Below are 21231 nucleotides of genomic sequence, written 5' to 3'. Positions count from 1 at the left end.
GCTGCGTTAGTACTCATCAATGGAGACCAGAGTCCTTTGAAAAGGAGATTGATTACAGACTCATCTGAATACACACAAGCTCAACAGGCTTTGATGGGCTGTCAGGTTGTGTTCAGTAAACCATGCTACGACAAATTATGATGTCACTTGTGGTTTGGTTGCCGTCTTGTTTCTCCGAGGTGGGAAGCGACCTTTTGCCCCAACAGTCAGTTGGCTTAACATACTTTAAAGGTCAAGATTGACTTTGTTGTAGGTGCTGGGCTTATGATTTGTTGTGGAGCAGAAATCGATTTTTAGTGTCCCCCAGAGGAATGGTGGGCTGCCAGAGACTTGGCGTGCTTGAGAAAATGGGTGACTACTTCCTCCAGTCAGCTCATAAATAACCTGTGCATGCCAGCTAGCAGACATCAGATTTTGTCTGCAGTTCTGGCAAACCTTTGTAAAATCACTGATGGGCAGTGATGATGTCACAGGTTAGGAGTGATGTCACAGCCATAACTCCCCATCCCGCTGTCTGAATGCCAGATGGACGGTAGAGAGGTGTGGAGGTTGAAGCTTAGAAGCTCTTGCTATGGGAAACTCACCCCTCAGGAGGTGTCATTAACCCGGGCTTACTGTTTGACCGGTCTCCTCTGGGGCTGCTGAGCTCCAATTTCCTGGACCTGCTCCTAATTAGGCTTCTTGTTTAAACTCTCTGCGACCAGCTATTTCTCTAGAGCAACCATCGCCGTCTATGTCAGTGCACACCCATAAGATGGACACGCAAACACCTCCACCTCATCATAATGCATCCATGACACATTCAGACATTTTCTATCCTGGTTCTGTGTCTGAAGCCAAAAAAAAAAAAAAAGCTGTTTAATGAGACACCAAGGTTTGAGTGGCTAGCATAAAATGGGAATGGGACACACACACACACACTGTTCAATCACTCTCCTAGCTAGTTTCTGTCATACATGCTCTCACTTTATCCATCTCAATCTGTTGTTCCTTCCCACTCTGCCATTATTCCTGCAGCCAGCTTTATTGCCACATTCACTCTCTCTGTCCCTATCTTTCTCTCTCTGCGTGTTTCACTGTCTAAATGTCTGTCTTCCTCCCCGTTTTCCCATAATCACCTAACACCTCTGAGGGCCTCTGCTGAGACGAGCTTCACACCTCAGTCCTCGCTGTGACAACAGGTACCGCTGGCACTCACCGCCTGGCCTCTCTCCAATCAACACCTGCTCTGCTTTATCCCTCTTTCTTCCCTGCACTACCCCACCTATTTCTTTTTCTCCACCTTCTTCTGCAATACTTCTATCCCTTGTTTTTGTGTCTTGGCTGGTCCATTTCATGATGTACACATCCCCTATGTGCATTTCCTTGCATTATCACCGCCATTTTTCTGCCTTTTTATCTACTTTCCATACAGGCACATCCATTACACTGTTCCCGTGTTTCCTGGAGATGGGATCTGCTGACTAGAGCTCACATGTAGGAGTTTTTGAGTCTGCTTTTGCAACCGTCTTTCCCAGTTTGCCACCTTAGCAGGGCACTAGCTCCTCAAAAGGATGGCCAGTATTCATGTGCTACACCGCCACGCGTGTGCATGTAGTCTCAAGGAGGTAGGCTATGATGCCTTAAAAAAACCTAATGACCACATCTGCTTTTTTGCCCTGCTTTCACTGGCAACCCCAATCCCTTCCACTTCACAGGCCAATTATGTGACTGCTGGAGTCAATGGTGCCGCCAGCTACTCCGGAGCTCTTGTCCTCACCAAGGTCAAGCTGATTGGCCCAGGTTAATGGGCAGATGTGGGGCTGAGAGCGGGAGGGGGGTCAAGCACCTAGAGGCACCCTCCACCTCATCTCTAAACTGTCCCTCTTCACCACAAGAGCCCCCTTTACCACAAGCGCTTCTGCAAACAGGATTAACCTTGGTTGTGCAGGGGAGGCTTGAGAAGTGTAGGAGGGGTGTCTGCTATAACTGGCGACAAAAAAAAATCCTAGATTTTTCTATTCAAGGGGGAGTTTCCTTGAGTAAAAACTGCTGAACCCTCAGGTGTACAACAGGGAAAAGATATAAGAAGGGCACCTCAGCTGCTCAGTCAGTTGGTTGCCAGCCATGAATTTTACTTTGATACAAGACAAATTTGTGTCTTTCATGATATACTTTTAAGTGACAAGACACACGCATCTTGTTCATGAGACTCCAAAATAGCGGCAATCAGGAATTAAGTGTCCCAAAGTCTCCAGTGTTGAATTAGTCCCGTGTCCAAGAGTTGAACTTATAAAGGTGACCTATTTAACTCATTATCTTACCTACATTTTGACACCACAAACAAATAATCAATACCTGCATGTAGAAGAGCCTTAGATCTGAGATACTCTGAGGTGTAATGACATGTAACAGCAGAGGGCAACATGCTTTTTTGTTGGTTTTTTGTTTTGTTTGGTTTTTTACCTGCTCCACCAGTTCTGTGGCGGCTCTGTTATTCTAAATGCCTGAAGGACCACTGTCACATGACGGGGGGGGGTGGGGGGAGAGATACCAATCTGATTCTTTGTATCTATATTGGTACAAATCACTGGATAGGATATTAGCATCATACAATCCAAAAATTATAAATTGTATCTGATCCATCAGCCTGACATATCACGTGAATGCTCAAGTAAACACTGAGAAATACAGTGGAATAGTTATTTAACGTTCATCTATGATTTTTCAATCTATGATTTATGGATCTCTCTTTTTTTTATTAAATGGCGAGTGAAGCGAAATACTACTATAAAAAAATACTATTAAACAACTGCGTGACTTTCATAGTTTGGTATCAGACATGAAAACATGGTACAGATCCATCCTTTGAAGAAGAAAAAAAAGATGGTTGACAAAAACAACAATACAATGCTTGATCACGTGCTTCTTAGCTGCTTCCATTGACTATGGTGGTTATTGACTGGCAACAAGCGTTGCTACAATTATGTTCCGCACCATGGAGGGACCTGGTGTATTTCTGGCCTGAGGCCTTGTTCAGACTGCAGGCAAATCTGATTTGGGCTGGCAGTCTGAACAAGGCCTTTTTGTCTCTTGGTAATGCATTAAGAAGTGCGTCTGCTGGCAAGTAGACTGCCAGCTCTAGTTAACAGGATGATGATGATGATGATGCAGGTGTAAAAATACTCCACCACCACACCAGTGTTTGTTTGCTGTCAAGGTGAATGTAAACTCTTCTACATTCAGAGTGTAAAGGAGCTGAGGTGTGTGTGTGTGTGTGTGTGTGTGCGTGCGTGCGTGCGTGCGTGCGTGCTTGTGTGTGTGTGTGTTGAAAGGCTGTGTGTGTTTAAAAGATTTTGAGTGTGTGTAAGGGGCCGGTGGTGGTGTTAGGCCTTCTGTCAGCAGGGGGATTGAACAACACAAAGACTCAGGCTGGATGTTCAGGATGCTGCTCTCCTGGGAGACACTAGATCAGAGGTCAGAAAAGGTTTTTTTTGGGGAGGTGTGTGTGTGTGTGTGTGTGTGTGTGTGTGTGTGTGTGTGTGTGTGTGCCTGCCTGCCTGCCTGCCTGCCTGCATGCATGCTTGTGTGTGTGTTGTGCCTGTACCAACATCTTTGTGCGAGCATGTGTATGGTGCTCCGTGTGCTGGGTGTGGTAGAGACAGCCTAGTATGGATCCCAGTGGACGGGCGTTTTCAGGACAGGTCCCTGTGGACGCAGGGAAGAAAGAGGGTGGTGGTTGGCGGATGGGGTCCAGCAGAGATGGAGCAGCCTGCTAATGAAGAGCCATCTGAGGCCTGCGATCACCTTGAACATGGGCCACTGCAGCTGCCCTGACCTTGGCTTTGATCCACAAAGATGCTTGACCCCTGCCTTTCCTCTAGAGTTAGCCGCTAGCCCCCACCCCACCATCTGGACACCACACATGCATATGTATACATACGTGCACACACCCCCGGATGCATATGCATGTACACGTATTTGGCCCTTGTACACATGCATATATGCCTTTACAGGTTGGCCCTTTGTCTGTTAATTCTGCCACATTCACTATTTCGTTGCTTGAAAGCAGCATGTCGTGCATAAGTGACATGTATGTTTGTGTACTAGTGTCATAAAGATACACTCCTTCACTTTGATGCTACATTCCAGCCATAAATTGGTGCATTTCCTTCCTTTTAGCAGGGAAAGATGGAGGTGCTGGATGAAAGTAGTCATTATCTATTAAAATTTTTCTGTCATTTGTTCTACCTTCACTCCTGCCTCAACTCAAACTCTCCAGATATCAGTCCTTCGACTAAAGTAGTTATACATTTCCTCAGACCTTTTTTTCTGAAAGTGGCACGCTCCATAAATGTTACATTGCTACTTTAGTCTTCTCCCTAATAAGAAAGGCAGCCGCTTGGAACGTAGTGGTTCCTTGGACATTCCCAAAGTGGCGCAACACACTTGAATCCTACACGCCGCCTTCTCTTGCTTGTCCACCCAGCTCAGCCGTAAATGACAGTTATGTCACGGCTGACTTGATTTGCAGTCCATCTGTGGAAATGTAGACCTGTCTGCCCCTTTCTAGGAATTTCTGTCTTTTTTCTTTCTTTCTTTCGTTTTTTTACAGAACAAAACACAGGAATACAGGGCATCGTTGATAACATTTCTCATAGCGTGTAATCTATGTGATCTACCTTTGCCACAAATGAGAGGTGCAGCCAGGAACTCATAAGCAGAAGCCGTTGATTATATCCTCCCCAAAAGTAGGTCAGTGTGAGTGGGTTTGGTGTCCATGACATGGACATAATCTTTGCATCGCTGTTCTGGATGTGTCCCTTGATTAAGTTACTTCATGGAAGCAGCAGCATCTGAGCATATGCAGGAGGAACAAGCTGTGTCCCTGGCTTAGTAATTAGAGACAAACAGAAAGATGAAGGAGTGTGAGAGACAGAACAAGAGAGAGAGAGAGGAAGCGAGACTACCCCTCACTGTGCATCAGGTCTGATTTCTGTGGAGCAATTTTTTTACCCACAGATAGCATCGTACATTTACTTAAGTGAGCTGATTATGGCTCTCGCTTTCACTCGTCTCCAAAATACCTTTTATTAGTCTCCCTCCCTCACCGCCTGTTTTCTCCCTCACTGCCTGTCATATATTTTCCCTGGTCTCTTGATAATTCTACACCCCCACCCCCCACCCCCACCCCCTGATTTTATTCTTTGGTGTGTATTTATTTCTCCCTCACCCACTGTAATCCATTTGGATAGAGGGCAGCGGAAGGAAGTAGTGGAGGAGAGGCGTGTGTCAGAGTCAGAGAAGAGCGTCTGCTCCAGCTGGAGTCAATATTTGCTTTAGGAATCTCAATAACAGGCCTGCAGTCATCTGCATCTCTGATAATGGACAGCCATATGGCTCTGTTGACCCACGCTGTGCTGAGGTTCTCTGCCTCCCTCCTGGTCTTTCTTCTCTTTCATTTGTCACCTTCTTTCTCTCTTAACTTCTCTCATTTCTTTTCATTTACTCCTTCAGTCACACATATTTGCCTTCCACTTATCACTTATCTGGCCACATTTCATACTCTTACAAACATCCTTTCTCTGTTTGTCATCCACAAAAACTCAGGATATGACCCACCACACAGAGCTGTGACCCAGGTTGCCATGGCAGCAGAGCCTGGGATGCCCACTCTTTGTCCAACACTGTTTCCAGCACGTGACAGAAAAGCATGACGTTGCATGTCTGGCTATGACTGGAAGACAGATTTTGAGCTTACGTGTTTCAACTCACTGTGTTGCACATCTCCAAAATAGCATGAAAGACGTATACAGTGTATAAGCCAACTGGGTTCTATCTTTCCATTTCTCTTCCATTCTTGAAGATGGAATTTTCCTGCAAAAAGACAAGTCAGTTATTGTTGCATTTTCAGCAGGAGTTTTTCCACTGTAAAATAGTCCACATCTAATAATCTTCAAGACGTAGGACACACAAGCTCATCTGACTCACCATCGTCATCTTTTACACTCTTCTTTGTCTTATTCCACCCTCTGTCCAATTCTGGCGTTCCCTGTGAGCAGCTTGGCCATCATACCCCTCTGGTGTGTCCCGGCTCAGGTGCCCGTCACCCCCGCTTTGCCACGGTTGCCGCAAAGCCATTGGTCATGGCTGCCTTGGCCCCTGCTGTGGCGGCATGTGCCCACAGCAGGCCCCCTGCCCAGTCACTGTCTCATCCTATCTATCTACACCAGACCGGAGCGTCTCGGTCCAGTCCAGCCTATCTCAGCTCAACCTGGTTCATGCTTGGCGTTAGCGACATCCCAGTGACACGCCACCCTGGCAGCCATAGTGGAACAAGGAGGAGGGGTCTCCCACGGTGGACGACCAGTGCGGTATGCTTGTGTTTGTCAAGCAATTTGTAAGGCGTTGTCTATCGAGGAAACATGTCCACAGACAGTCAGGAGAATAATCAGAGTCACACAGGTACACTCAGAGTTGAATCTCACAAGTGTTGGCTATCATTACACCGTCAGTTAGAGCTTTTTACTCCCCTAGTTTCCTTTGCTGTATTTTCCCCAGCACTTACCTCTGATGCACAACAGCCTTAGCATGATGTATCTATGATAATGATATGATAATGGCCATCAGAATGTTTTTCACCCTCGCCCGGCAGCCATTTTGAAAGCTTATTTATTTATTTGGACTTTGCCTATTTCAGATTCACCAATCCGTCCTGCATGCTGGCTGCCCAGGCTCCAGTTGCTGCTTGTCACTCTGAATTTCAAATGGCTCCAATTTTCCCCCTGATGGCACGGAGAAGTGGCAGGCAGCGCATCAGGGAGGGTGGTCCTAGACATGCTGCCTGCAGCAGGGGTTCTATTAGAGAGAAGAGAGGGATGGGGGGGGGGGGGGGGAGTTGGAGCATCACGCCACTAGTGATGTATTCTTGCTTTCTTTTTTATGATTATTTTAGAAACTGCTAACTCATTCGGGGCTATGTGGCACAGCTGATTGTTCCATATTTGCTTCTGACTGGGTTGCTGATGGTGGTCTTGCCTGCCTGCTAACACTGTTTTTCACTCACAGTAAAATCCATGCGCTCTGCACCACTGAAAACATTCAATTTGTTGCTCAGATTTGTTCCTGTCTAACAAACTATGCGATGTAACAGCTAAATGTAAGCATTGTTGTTGTATCTGCTTAACTGTGTTTTGGGATACCGTGTTGGACTCCTTCTCACCACCGCCACTCGCTGCTCATGTCCGCACTGTAACTCAAGAACCGTTTCAATGCATTTATTGACACTTCTGTAGTCAGCTGGTCCAAACAGGACCTCTATTGTTTTTTTCCTTATTGCCGACTTCCTGTTACAGCCATATTGGATCATTGATCTAGCCGGCTGACTGAAGTGCCTTAATGGATGTTGCACACTTTGACATTTTGTCGTTTGCTGGCGTACGGGAAGGGCAGATACCCTGCCAGTTGCAGGTGACTGACCTCTTATTGGGTGGATCAGGAACACACCAGCACTAGAAAGGTGATGGATGCTAAATAGCTAAGAGATGGAGTTGAACCGTTGGTGCAGCAGTCAGGAATTTCCCATCGGCTGCGGCTCTTGTAAAATGAATCGGCCTGAACTACTATTATGTCTTTACGCTTGTTTGAGCTGCAGGAGGCTTGACCATTCAGATCTCCAGCCCAGAGTCCATTAAAACGTTGTGTCATAAGACGTGATTTCAGCAATAAAAATTCAACACGTCATCCAGCCGCTGTGCCGCTGCTCCTCCTACCTGGACAATGAAACGCGTATCCAGGCAGCAGCGCCCTCCACCTCATGCCGCTGTACATGCAGGTTGCAAGTGACTGTGAAGCTGAATAGTTAGTGAGTCCGTGGTGGGCTCCTCACTGGTGTTTTTCATAGCGGCAATCACTTGGTTTTGCGGGTTCCTGTTTAATCAAACAGCAGTTGGTATAGCAGTTGTGTGCCATGTAGTGATAATTTTATGTCTCACAGACGATACCCTTGAATTCAGATGATAGACGTGTGGTCCAGACATGTACAGGTTTGGACTTAGTCTTGTGTGATTCTATTCTCCGATCATATAAATAGCAAATTTTGCATTGTTGCCTGCGTGTTTTCTGTGCACCATGTGTTTATGTTGTGACCTTTAACGAGAGCGAACCAGCTATGAGGAGAGAGCACTCTACTTGGAAGCCATTGTCCAGAACCATCGAGAGGTCATGACCTTTGAAGACTTTGCCTCGCAGGTCTTCTCCCCCTCCCCCGGCTACCCAATGAGTGGGACAGGTAAGACATGAACTACCTTACTTTTTTTCTGCTTCATCTTTTTCATCCCTTCATCATTTAATTTTCATTCTCATGCCCATTTGCCTCTCTGGTCTTCTCTTCTCTTGCCCCTTTTCCCTCATCAATCTCTCCTTTGCATTACACCTATCTGCCCCGTCACCTCCTCCACCCCCCAAACCAACCTCATTGTTGATACTGTTTTTCCACTCCTACGCTTGCTGATGAATATCAAACAACATGCCCGGCTCTTCATGCAACCCGACCGGCTTCAAACACTGCTCTCTCCGCTTCCTCGAGCCCCACTCATGGCACTTTGTTCATCTCCTCTTCTTCTTTCAAACTGCATCTTCCCATGCAATTTCTTACCTATGAATATAAGCAGCCTTGTTAAATGGTGGCCTCCCGTGTGTGTGTGTGTGTTATGTGTGTGTGCGCACGCATGCGTGCGTGCACGTCTGCGTGCCTGCGTGCGTGCGCGCGTAGTCATGAGATCATTCACCGACACTTACAGAGATCCAGCCGACAAACAGCAGCTCATGGATGTCAGCACAGGAACTCTTATCAGGCGGTGATGAATAGAATGGAAAACGTGCCTTATCTTGCTCTTGCTACTTGTACCAGCGGTGATCGATCTGCCACAGCACTGAAATCAATACAGGATTGCACTTTTCCACTCTATCAGGTCCCGACTCTCATTCTGTTTAGACAAGGAAAGTTCTGTACAATAGCACACCATACACACCTGTCTCTGCTCTCATGTCTTTAAAGCCCAGCTAATGCTTTCAGGGTGTATGTTGGCATGTGAAAATGAACTTTCCCGACTGCGCTGTCAGTGTGTGTTGGACTTCACATTGTGAGACAGCAGGTGTGATATTCAGGGACCAGTCCAACACTATACTGTGCTACGACTGTGTCACTCCTGCAGAGGTCCGAAATCTCTGCAAATGGACGTCATTGTCGGAACAGGCACATCTGACAATGGAAGAGGAGGATGTAATTATAATATATACATAAATATATACTCAGTTCTCATTGAGCCACCGGCAGCAACAGGTTGGCATTAAGTACATAAGTAGGTTGTAGCTGAAGTGAGAGGATGTGGTGTCACCCTCACTGCTGCAGAAACTCCTTCTGTACTGCAATTGATATTTCTCTGGAATCTATGACTGCTGATAGATTAATTATTGTTGTATGAGTCTGCAACTTGTCTAAGTCTCGATGTAAACATTCACGGCCCTGCTGTTTTCGACAATATACTGAATACGAGTCACTGAATAAGCGTTTTTTGATGCGGTAGTCCTCCATGGAACGGCGCCTTGCGCCGGTGGTGGCTCCAAAAACACGACCGAAACGTCCCTAATTGCATTTCAATTCCCAGAAAACAATGTTGGCGGAGCCCCTGAGGTGAAATGTGGGCGCTCTTTAAATGGTGGACATGGAAATGTTTTCATAGATTTTCAGGTCATTTACAAAAAGAAAGAAAAACAGAAAAGAAAAAAAATTCAAACATAGAACAGTTGTAGGATGCCTTTTCAGGCGTAAAGCGGGGACCTACATTTTTTGTGTGTGTGGAAATCAGTGACACAGTTCAGAAAAAAATATTCTTTTTGTGTTTGTTTTTTCGTATCTTTTAGCTGTTGGGTTGTTTTTTTTGTTTTTTGTTTTTTTCAAGAAAAGTAAATGCATAAACATCAAGAATTTGTCAGGTTTGCTGGGGCTTCAACAGCTGCTTTCATTGTAAAGATGGATCTTGATTGATCATGTGTTATCAGTCTGGTAAAAATGTTTATTTCATTCTGTCCACGACCTGGAAGCTGGCATCTTTTTGATTTCCCTTTTTTCCTTCAGATCAGATATTGTTTTCAATATTCATCTCCTCGGTGGTTGGCTTGTTTCCAGGTGTAAAATTCCTTACGTAAGAATTTTCTGTATCGTCAGTGGAGGAAATTAATGGGAAACTCGCTTCCAGAGCCAGAAACCATTAAAAAAAAAAAATTTTTTTTCTTTTCAGAGCGTTCGGGCACTTTAATAGTTGTTAAAGTTCAGTTGTTTTGGTTCAACTGACTAATCTCTGCTGCCACATTGTGTCTGTTTTCATGCAACTGTGAGGATTTTCCAAGCTTTTTCTTTTCCCTAAACCCGTAGTCGCGATGTGTTTAAGGCCACATGTTTATGTTTTAAATCCTCTCATGCCTGATACTCCATGTCCCATCAAGCACATCGCTTCAACATTACAGTGACGGCTGGCTGACATCGCTCCTCATTTTCACCCCTCTGAAATGTGTTACTGCCCTCCCATGCAGTGTGTGTGTGTGTGCGCGCACGCGCGTGTGTGTGTGTGTGCGTGTGTGTGTGTGTGTGTGTGTGTGTGTGCGCGTGTCTCATTCACCCTGCTATGGCTCCCATTGCTGCCACTAACATGTCATCCATGCTCCATGACAGCGTGCAGGCGTTGGCCGGGGATGGTTTGGGACATGGAGTACCCCTGGGCCAAACTGGACTGTAAGACTCTGCTTGCTTGCTCCTCACTAGGCATGACGCCCAGCCACAGCCCACTAACATCTGTTCATTTGTTTTAGGTCACCTCAAACCCCGCCGCCATCATTAGATACCTGGGACTGTGCTTGATTTTAACGTTAGCAGGTCTCCAAAACAGATCCTGCATGCTAAATACTGACCTAGGTGCCCCACTCATGCCTACCATCCCTCTCTGCTCCCTCTTGCTCTGTCAGTAACCTCCTCGTCCTTTGTGGACTGAATGTAACCTCAGATGAGCCTCGTGGTTTCCTGCATGAGCTTGGCCATCTGTCACATGGATCCAAGACTCCTTGTGACTCCATCCTTTGTGCTGTGATACTTTGCACCGCCTGTTTTTCTTTTTGTTGTAGTTGTTTTTCACCTCATGTTCATCCTCTAAATGTTTTGATATCAATGAGTGCACATTAGAAAATTCTCTCTATAGGAATCAAGTGACCTGAGATGACCTCACGTCTCTCCAGCTGTAGCAGTCAGTGTTCCTCAACGTCCTGTTGCCAAGTGAACTACACTTTTAATGTTTGGGCTGTAAGTTTTTTAATAGGACAGATTCATCAGGTGCCATCAGATCTTATGGCCTTCAAGGTGTCTCAAAAAAAGAAGCTCTTGTCACTCATTCTAACCCATTTAACCGAATCTTGAAAACCTTCAGTGATGACTAACCTGGACGCCACACACACACTGCCGGATGTTCATCAGAGCAGCGTTGTGTTACGTCCTACTGCAGTGTGGTATGGTGTGTGTTTGTGTGTGTGTGTGTGTGTGTGTGTGTCCACTGCTCTCTCACAAACTCTACTCTGTTTTTCCCTTTTAGATTAAAAATATCTTAAAGGTCCAAATACTGTATATGACGAAGGTAAGCGCCCTGAGTCAACCTGGCCAGCTTGTTTTCGTTCAGCGGCCTGCCTACCTACCTACCTACCTCCCTACCTACCTACCTACCCTTTGCTCATTCACTCACCCTGGCTGCCCCCCCCCCCCCCCGATTAATTCATTCAATACTAACCAATCTTTATTTACTGAGTGTCCGGACAAAGGCAAAGGGACAGAGAAACCAGGCCATTTCTTTGCTGGGTGTCCTACTGTTCAGGCCAGGCCGGTAATTGAGAGTGATGCACGGTGGGGACGATTAGCACCTGACTAAGTAGCAGCATGAACAATATGGCTACACTTCTGGCCCTCGCTTCTGCATGTGGCGTGCCTTTATCTCTTCCCCCAGCAAACACTTTTCTTTTTTCTTTGCCCCCCCCCCCCCCCTCATTTCCTCCTGTTGGAGTGTGCCTGTTTGCCTGGGGCAGACTCAGAGACTAACACCTGCCGCACTGGAAGACGTCTTTGTCATCTAAAGCCTTGTTTGAACTGCTGCAGAGGGGACCAATGGGAGAGCAGGGCCACTTAAAGACTCTTTGTTGTCTTTCTTTTCCTCTGTCTCTCCCTTCTTCGCCTTCTTTCCATTTAAAATTAACCTCAGCGTGAGGAAGGCAGGGAAATGCTGCATTATAATGATGATTCTCGAGTCTCTTGCTCTATGAAAATGAACTTTTACAGAAGACCAGTGAAGAACGCGTGTAGTCAGCACAGCCTCTGACCTGATTTGACATGAACGTAATGCATAAATACACAATATACTGAAAACAAGGCAACGTATCTGATAAATATGACAAACACTAATAAATTACACAAACTACTACTGGCTTATCACATACTTATACATATATACATATATACATATATATATATATATATATATATATATATACATATATACACACACACACACACACACCAGTTAAAACATTCATATACTATATATGATTATAATACAACAAAGTAATCACTTCTTTTTCAAATGAAATATTTCATCCTGTTGCAGAAAAAACAAAAGTCAGGTAATACTGTATGGTGTTATGACGTAATTAGGTCTATCTCAAGTTTTTTCATAATTGTTTCTCATTTCTCTGCAGTCTCAACTCTACATTTTAAAATGGATGTGTCCTGCAACAACAAGGTTATAAAATCCAGACGTCGTTATAGATGTTAAAATCAGCTTTTCTGCAGAATTAGACACTTCAACTTTGCCAAGCAGCAAAAAAAAAACGTTTAATTACATTTTCCTCATTTTCTTAGTCACCTTGAAATATTTTTAAACTGTGATAATTTTAAAAGTATTTCGTGGAAGTATTTAGAGCAGCGTCTCATAAGGGCTGCTGACAGCTTGGGCGGTGAACTCCAGCGATGTTTTTATTTACTGTCTTTGCTGCAGGTTGCGATCTGTTCACAAGCCCCGCCTTCAAGCCTGTTTTACATTCATGAGCAGAGTTACAAATGCGTGCTCGGACCCCTCGCCTGGCCTGTAGCTGCTCACTCCATACACACCCAGTGTTTCATCTGCAGCCCAGCCTCATCTCCCAGTAAGCGGAGGCCCTGGATGCCGCCGGTGTCCACTGTGCTGCTGAGTGTCTGTTACTCCAGCCATCTGCTGTTTCTTTTTTGCCGCTGCAACTTGAGATGCCTCAGGAAAAAAAAATGGCAGGAAATAAAAGGATAGGAAAGAAAATAGGCAAGCAGATGCTATCTGGACAAAGCAGAAAAAGTTGTTTAAACTCGGGGCAGAGGCAGGCAGGGGGGGGGGTAGTTTGAGTTTGGCCGTGGGCACACTGAGAGGAAACACGGTGCTCACAATACTTGATTGTCCTCACCGGCATTTCATGCCCATCTCCCAGCTTATTACTGGTCCCGTAATCACAGATGTGAAGTTTTTTGGAGAAAACAACAATGTTTGACAATGGGAAGGCTCCACATGTTCACAACAAGAGCATAATGTGTAATTTGTTTTTCATTCAAAGCACTCTGCTGTCACACTGCGTACTGAATACGTTTTTGTAGCTACAAAGGTTACCTGTCATATTTTACATCATATAAGCATCTGGAAGAACTGGAAAAGGCTGCATCTCTTTGAACAAGTCTTGCTTTTCAACAGCACGTCAACAAGCATGTCACTTCATGGAGGTTTTATTTGCATTCTCTCGTCTTTACTCTGGCGACTTCAGGGGTAAAACAGGCCAAATCTTAACACTTGATTTTTTTTTCTTTCTTTTTTGCAGTTCACATTTGTGAATGCAAGAGGGAAATCTTTGGGAGAAGCCACATGCATGACAAAGTCCGCCAGTCCAATCTACTCCTGTCGTCTCCCTCTCTTAACCTTTTCTCTTTTTTTTTTTTTTTGTCTACAAACTCCCTCCGTCTTGCTTGCAGGTTCCTTCACTGGCAGCACAAACATGGAACCCGCCGCCGCTGCTGCAGCAGCAACAACAGAACCTGTTGACCAGGCCTCTCCCACCATGCCCCGTGCCACAAGGAATCGAGTTTCGGGAAAACTCCGCCGATCAGCCAGCGCTATAAGCAAATCCTCCAACTGAGCTCTTCAGCCCTCTCAAAATGTAGCCTTGAATCTTTTCTTGAAGAACCTCACACACCCAGCCGTGACTGCAAGAGTTGTGTTGTTGTTTTGGCATGTATTGTTGTTCTTATTTTGTGTCATATAAACTGGAGCATATTGCAATTTCTAATTTAAGTGGCAATCATTGATTTTGTTGATACATTTCCACCTGCTTCGAGATGTAGTTTCTGAATCCATTAACTAGGAAGACTTGACTCAAAAACAGCCTGTGATTGAAAAAAAAAAAACAATTCTCGTTTTCAAGTGCGGTTTTGACGCACAAGGAAAGAATTCTTACCATAGTAAGGAAACAGGAAGCTGCTTGACCCCGTTTCTCCTGTAGCTCAACACTGAAGCGCTGAATGACAGCTGTAAATGCCTCATGCTAACGCTGCACAAGAGATTGGTTTCATCTACAAACATGTCTGCCTTTTCACCTCTGCTTGCTAGCTGCCACCTTTCTGTGTTGAAGGTTTGTGGCAGGATGTTGTTCCTTCTGAGAACCAGTTTGGACCTTGTCTGTGGGGCTATACTGGAAAGGAAAGGTGGTGGTGGGGGGGCAACATTCCGCGTAAGGATTTGTACTTGCTACACTACTGCAAAGACTTCCTGGGGTCCCTGTCAGACATGCAGTTTTTAATTGTGTCGAACCCAGAATGGACAATCAATGACGTCTTTCTAACTTGAGCTGAAATGAAAATTGTTTATTTTTAATCACTCTAATTTTCCTTTTTAAATGAATTCAGATGGATTTTGTCATGATTTGATTTATGCAACTCTGCTGGAATGAGAAAAGACTGCGTTTGTAATTGTTTTCTGATGTCATTAACATAGGCTCATGTCCGGTAATTGAATAAGTTCCTGCTGTCTCTTTCCTCCTCTATTAGTCTCCCTGTCCTGTGAAGCTGAGACATCGACATTCCAACGTTCCCGCAGACATTTTTGCACTCTCTGCCATTGATTGACTAGCATCGAATGTTGTTCTTGGATGTACGTTGCTTTAAATTTTATTTGTTTGCTAGATGTACATTTGATGAATTGTTGTGTTTTATGTGTTTAAGGAAAACTACCACCAGAGCCTCAGGTGAACCTTAACTCCATGCACTGGTGTTTATGTGTGTGTAAGCGTGTGTGCGACTCACGGAGTGAGCTTCTCACAGTGCCTGTGTAATGTCTGTCCTCTGGGACGCTGTCCCACGCCACCTCCGCTCCCCATAATCAGATCTTAGTTTATATCCCTCAGCGTGTGAGAAAAACCATGGACGCCCTGCATCACATCGCCTCTCTAGCCATCTAGAACGCGTGCGACTCTAAAGGTCAGTGCTTCCCACAAAATAAAAAACAACAACAGATGGATGTAGAATCACAGGGTTCTTGTTATTATAGGTCTGCTCCATCTTTTATCTGTGAATGGAATCAAGTGGCTCCGCCTCTTTCCCATGATCCTCTCCCTCTCCTTGGTCTCCCGAGGGGTGGGTTTAGGTGGCATGCCGGAGCTAATAGCCTTCCTGGTAACAGCCTGGCCAACGCTCTCTAACCTACCTGCCCGTGTCACCATGGTAGCCAGGTGTCACACACACACACACACACATTCACACACATATACACACAAACATTCACACACACACATACACACACTCCCTCTGAGGTCTCCACCCAAGCTGCAACACTATCCCCATCTGTTGCACTACTATGCCTTACTTTCCCCCATCCTCTCATCCTCTCCCTCCTCCAGCAGAAAACAAGGGAAGTAAACATTAGGGTGGGGGGGGGGGGCAGAGCTGGAGGATGTAAATCCATTTTTGTGCTTTTCATTTTTTGAAGAATGTATAGAGATATATGTATACATACACATATATGTATATAAGTATACACATATATATGTATACTTATCTGCTGTTTCACTTCAAGAGGTTTTTTTTATTTCGCCCAAAAACCACTTGAGAGAACCAGCCAGGATCTAAAGATTGTAGCTTTTAGATGATGTCTGTCCGGGGGGGGGGGGGGGGGGGGGGGGGTTGCCGCCGCTCCTCCGTGGTGGCGTACTCGCTGGAGTTTATAGTTCGGACCAAGATTTTGTGTCTTATATACGTGAAGAAAATGAGCTTGTGTTAGTCTTAGTATGTTGAGGTTTTTTTGTTTGTTTGTTTTTCCTTTTTCTTCTTGTTTTAGAATCCTTGTACATTGTGTCAAATTTGAGGGCCAGAGCGCCTTCTTGAATATAAATATATGAATGCCTGTAATATAATCTTTGTATAAGAGCAAGAGGAAAAAAAGCTTGAAGATTTCATCATTTCTTGTCAACATATCAAAAAACTGTTTTTAACAACCGAATTCCTGCTATCTTTATTAGAAATGTGAAAATTGAGACATTTCATTAAATCAATTTGAAATACGCATTTTTATCACCGACGTGTCATTGTGGAAGCTCAGATTTTGTGGAGTACTCTGTGTGTGTGTGTGTGTGTGTGTGTGTGTGTGTGTGTGTGTGTTCGGGGCTATGATGTTGCTGTCACCGTGCACATCCTGACCCTGGCCTTGCTAGCAGCAGTAGCAGGGGTAACCTGACCCTCCTCCCATCTGTCTCCCCTGCTGCTCAGCCCTGCTTAGCGGCAGCCAGCATAATGGAACCTCACCAGGAGGTACAGGTGCAATGGTCCATCACCTACGGGTGCCCTACCCTACCTGACTCACATAAAGACTCAAGGATGGCACTTGACCGTAATTTGAGTCTTAAAACTGTGTGTGAGAGCGAGAGGGTGAGAAAGAAAGCTAATGTTGCCTCATTTTCACTCTTAGTTCTGCTTTCCTCGCCTCAGTCATGGACTCCAAAGTAGTTTACAACAGAAGAAGCAGGGGCTGAATGTGTGTCTCTCTCTCTCGCTCTCTCTCTCTCTCTCTTTCTCTTTTTTTCAAATATCTGACTTTTCTTTGTTGATAGTGTTGTTTCAGAAAAGTTGGTGTTATTCTTCTCAACCTCAGATGAGTGCACGTATTAATGAGAAGGGGGGGAAACCACAACTTTTGTCCCCTCATGCAGGTTCGCCGGTGATGAGTGAATCTCAGTCCGAGGTGACACGAGTACGAGATACCTGCTTAATTACAGCTGACTTCATGCTTCACAGGTCCTGGAGGTCACATGTGAACCTCCTAAATCAACTGAAAGCTACCAAAAATCGAGCTGCAGGAGCTTTGTGAAGCCGACAGTTGTTTTAGTGCTGCAGAGGCGAGCTGTGATCCGCCACCTCTTTGTCCGCCTGTCATGTCCTGTCAAGGAAGGAGGGAATTTATGATTGGACCCTAAGTGCTTCTCAATGGCAGCGAAGCAGCGCCTTATTGAGCCACTGGAGCTATGATTTACTGATGTGTCCCCAATCAGGCAATCCAATTAGTCCAGGGGCCCCTATGCCCCCCCCCCCCCCCCCCTTACTGATGGCTAATTTGCAGAATGAAAGTCAGGAGAATTTGTCAGAACTTTGAGGGGGTTTTGGAATCTGAGCAGCACTTCCTCCCCTGCAAAAAGATGACTTATTTAGTTGTTTTTAATTAAACCAGGTTGCAAATTCTTGGTGATAAATGTACAAAAAAAAACAACAACCTGCTAATTATTTAGTCACTGGTTAATTGTTGCTGCTTTTAACTTAAAACTCCAGGTTCTGGAACAAAACCTGCTTTTTATTCTTCCTTGTCCGATTCAGCGTGAATTAAACATGAGAAAAAAATTAACCATCAGCCTTGGAAAAGCATCCAATTAATAAGATGCACGATAATATTAAGAACAAATCTACACTGGGACTGAAAAGTTAGAACAAATAATAAAACTTAATTCGTTGAATCACCAAACTTTCACACTTAGAGGTGTTTTTTTTTCTTTCATGTCTCCCTCTTCTTAGAAGTGAAACCACCCTGACACCACGTGTCCTTTTGAAAATATTTTTTTTATTTTAATAGACAACAACAATATACACATACAATCAAAGCGCTATAAAAGCCAACATTTAAGAAAAATAACTTGTCCTTAAAAAAGATTGCATCTAAAGTAAGAGCTTTGCGTTTTCTTTTTTCCTTTTTTTTTCTTCATTTCTTTCAATTTCAAAAGAGCTGTGGAGATTGAAGATTAAAACCTGACCCACGAGACATTTATATCACAACTCAAGAAATTTGACCCCGAAAACCAAAACCAAAACAAACAAACAAACAAACAACATTTTGGCTATACCACATGTAAACTGCCAGAACGATTTCACAGGGAAGAAAAGAAGGGAAAGGGGGGGGGGGGGGGGCGATCACAACAAACACAACAATAAGTTACATAAAATAATTCCAATAAATAAATAAATAACCAATGATGAAAAATATTGCAACAATCTTCAACAATAATAATAATAATAAAATATGTGCCAGCATTCAAAATTAAAACAATCTAGGTTGACTTTCTTTCTTGCTTTTTTCTTGCTTTTTTCTTCTTCTTTTTTTTTTTTTTAAGGCAGTTGTACAGCGGGATTTGGATGTGTATGGAGGCTATTTCGGACTATTAATCTACTCAAAGGCATTTGTGGTTCTACTAAACAGAGAATGCTTCAGTCACTTCTTCTTTTTTCTTCTTCTTCGTCTTCTTCTTCTCCCCACCACCACCACCAAGACAAGCTTGTTACCGTTTTTCGTCTTCCACAAACAAAAGCTACAGTGGTGAGCAATCACGGTCGGTGAATTCTGAGAATGTGTTAGACATTTCTTAGGTCTAGAAGCTATCATTGAGCACATGTGCCGTCCTAGAAAAATACCATTCAACAGTCAAACTAACGCTTTGTATGGTTGGTTTCTTTTTTTTTTGTCTTTTTTTTTTAATCTTGATAAACTAATTTGAGAAATAAAAATCTCAAAATAGGCCTATGAGTTCAAATATAGAGAGAAAGCGTTCGACAATCACTGATTGGCATGAAAAGACACCGTTGAAACATCACATCGCTCTGCCGTCGTTTTCCTGAACTTGTGGCAGTGAGCGTCAACTATTTTTTCCTCCTACTCTCCTCCTCTTCTTCCTCCTCTCCATCAAAGGCACGAGAGTTTTGTGTTGTCTCTAGCAGGCGGGCCGCACCGGCATTTGGAGCAGGATGACCTGCCGGTTCTCCGAGGGGTGGCACTTGTTTATGTGCCTGGTGAGCCCCGGGGAGCTGTAGAGAGTGGCGGGGCAGTATTTGCACGGGTAGATCTGGGAGGAGTGCATGAGGCGCAGGTGTCTCTCTTGACCGGCCCTGCTGGTGAAGCTCTCCCCGCACACCGGGCACAGCAGGCAGTCCACCGGGCTCAGATTGAGGGGGCTTTGGTTTGATGCTTCCTCTGAGGATGAGGAGGAGGAGGATGCTGAGGAGGAGGAGGAGGATGCTGAGGAGGAGGAGGAGGAGGAAGGTACCGGAGCCTGCTCTGCTGCGCGCTCGCTGCCCTGAAAGCCGTGCTCCTCTAGCACTTTCTTCTGCATGGCCTGGTGTCCCATGATGTGTTTTCTGAGGTACGCCTGCCGCTTGAACCTCTTCCCGCAGAACTGGCAGTCGTAGGAGCCATCTTCAGAGCCAGACTCGGACAGACCTGGACTCGGGGTGTCTCTGTCACTCATGTCTTTGGCTTCGTCGGAGACTGATTTGACACTCAGGCCCAGTGGAGGCATTTTGGACAGTTCAGCTTTGATGCCCTGCGTCGGTGGCAGAGCCGGCGCGCCGGTGGTCCGGGGTTTGTGCCAGCGGCGGTGCGAGGCGAGGTTGGCCGGGCAGCTGAACATCTTATCACACTCGGGACACCGGTACTCGACCCTGACGATGCGGGAGCACTTGTGCTGCGCCAGGGAGAACGGATCCGCGTACGCCTCCTTACACAGCTGGCACACAAACTCTCCCAGAGGCCTGTTCCCCCCGGAGGACTGCGCCCTCGGCTTCATCTCCACCGGCCCCTCTTTGATTTTAAGCCCCAGCACGGGAGAAGTCGTCACCTCGTCTTCAAAGTTGAGTTTTCTAATGGCTTTGGGTTTCTTTGGCGCGGGTTTAGATTTGCGCTCTGTACCGTCCGACGTGGGTCTTTTAGTCCCGACCCGGTTGCTCGGAGCCGGAAGGCTGCTGCTGCTGCTGCTGTTGCTGCTGCTGCTGGTGCCGCTTCGGCTGCTGTTGCTTGTGCCGATTTTCAGGTCGACTGGCGCGTACAGGAGATGGTCCAGGCCGGAGAGAGAGGCAGGTGTCGGGAATGACTCGGCAGAAATGGGCGAACCCAGATTGAAACTTCGCTCGAAATATCCCCTTTCGTGCTCCTTGCTGATGGGCCGGGTGGGGCTGTAGAGGGCTTGGCATACCGTCTCCGGATTGCCGAACTGTGCCGGCTTCTCCAGTCTTGGCACCGGTGCATCAGCTGCTGAGAAACCCGGTGATGCTGCGGGGCGGTCCGGACTGTGCGCCATGGCCAGCATCGGAGGGGAGGTGTCCGCCTGACTCGGCAAGGCAGCTGCGGTGGGAGGCTCCTGGAGGTCATCTTCGTCTGACCGAGTCCTGTAGGAAACATGTGCAGATTTCTTGTTTCTTTTCACCAGGAATCCTTTGGGCATCTTGGCGAGTAACGGCGGAAAGGCACTTCGGGGAGGCGGGTGAAGTCTCGAGTATCCAGGTTGGTTAAAAATATGGCAACACTTGAAGCTTCTGGGACTTTTATCTCCCCAGTATATTGATCCTTCTGTTGCTGAAATGTTTTCGTCTCCAAGGCATAGCTCCACTCTTTTTATGCCGGAATGATGCTATTGTTCTCCACCCCCCCTGTTGCAGCATCCCCGACCAATCGGATGGATCCGAGATCCCAGTGGATTTGATTGTGGGAGGGCTCGGAGTCGGGCTTTGCTGGATTTCGTTGGAGGATGTGCAGATAGCTTAGCAGATGTACTGGCGGTTTATTACATTAATGTGTGCGCCCAGCCCCTCCCCGACAGAGGCACACGCCGGGACCCTCCTCCTTT

At 45.7% G+C, this 21231-nt stretch overlaps 2 protein-coding genes across 8 annotated transcripts in view; one reads left to right on the top strand and one right to left on the bottom strand.

Moving 5' to 3' along the window:
- The window catches only part of ralgapa2 (Ral GTPase activating protein catalytic subunit alpha 2), an 89536-nt gene extending 73303 nt beyond the window's left edge, over positions 1–16233 (top strand). For 3 of the 7 annotated variants that reach the window (XM_086181647.1, XM_086181649.1, XM_086181645.1), the window contains 2 exons: positions 8148–8269; positions 14060–16233. In XM_086181647.1, coding sequence (XP_086037773.1) covers positions 8148–8269; positions 14060–14223 — 286 coding nt within the window. In that variant the 3' untranslated portion in view covers positions 14224–16233. Of the gene's footprint in view, positions 1–8147; positions 8270–10711; positions 10772–11231; positions 11661–14059 lie in introns of all 7 variants that reach the window. The other 4 variants (XR_015109646.1, XR_015109647.1, XM_086181650.1 and 1 more) reach the window with 4 other exon arrangements.
- A 1937-nt stretch (positions 16234–18170) lies between these two features.
- On the bottom strand, positions 18171–20988 carry insm1b (insulinoma-associated 1b). The gene has a single exon (XM_086182364.1). The coding sequence runs from the start codon at positions 20827–20829 to the stop codon at positions 19324–19326; it is 1506 nt and encodes a 501-aa protein (XP_086038490.1). The 5' UTR covers positions 20830–20988; the 3' UTR covers positions 18171–19323.
- Positions 20989–21231: the final 243 nt, after the last annotated feature.

Source organism: Aulostomus chinensis, chromosome 17 (assembly GCF_037954235.1).
Source record: "Aulostomus chinensis isolate RoL2024-O1b breed Wild chromosome 17, RoL_Achi_v1.0, whole genome shotgun sequence".
Lineage (NCBI taxonomy): Eukaryota > Metazoa > Chordata > Actinopteri > Syngnathiformes > Aulostomidae > Aulostomus > Aulostomus chinensis.
Note: the sequence above shows the minus strand (reverse complement) of the source record. Positions and strands in the feature narration are given on the sequence as shown.

Bases quoted from the DNA above. Each gene is read 5' to 3' on its own strand.
- insm1b (XM_086182364.1), bottom strand. From the start codon at position 20,829: ATGCCCAAAGGATTCCTGGTGAAAAGAAACAAGAAATCTGCACATGTT.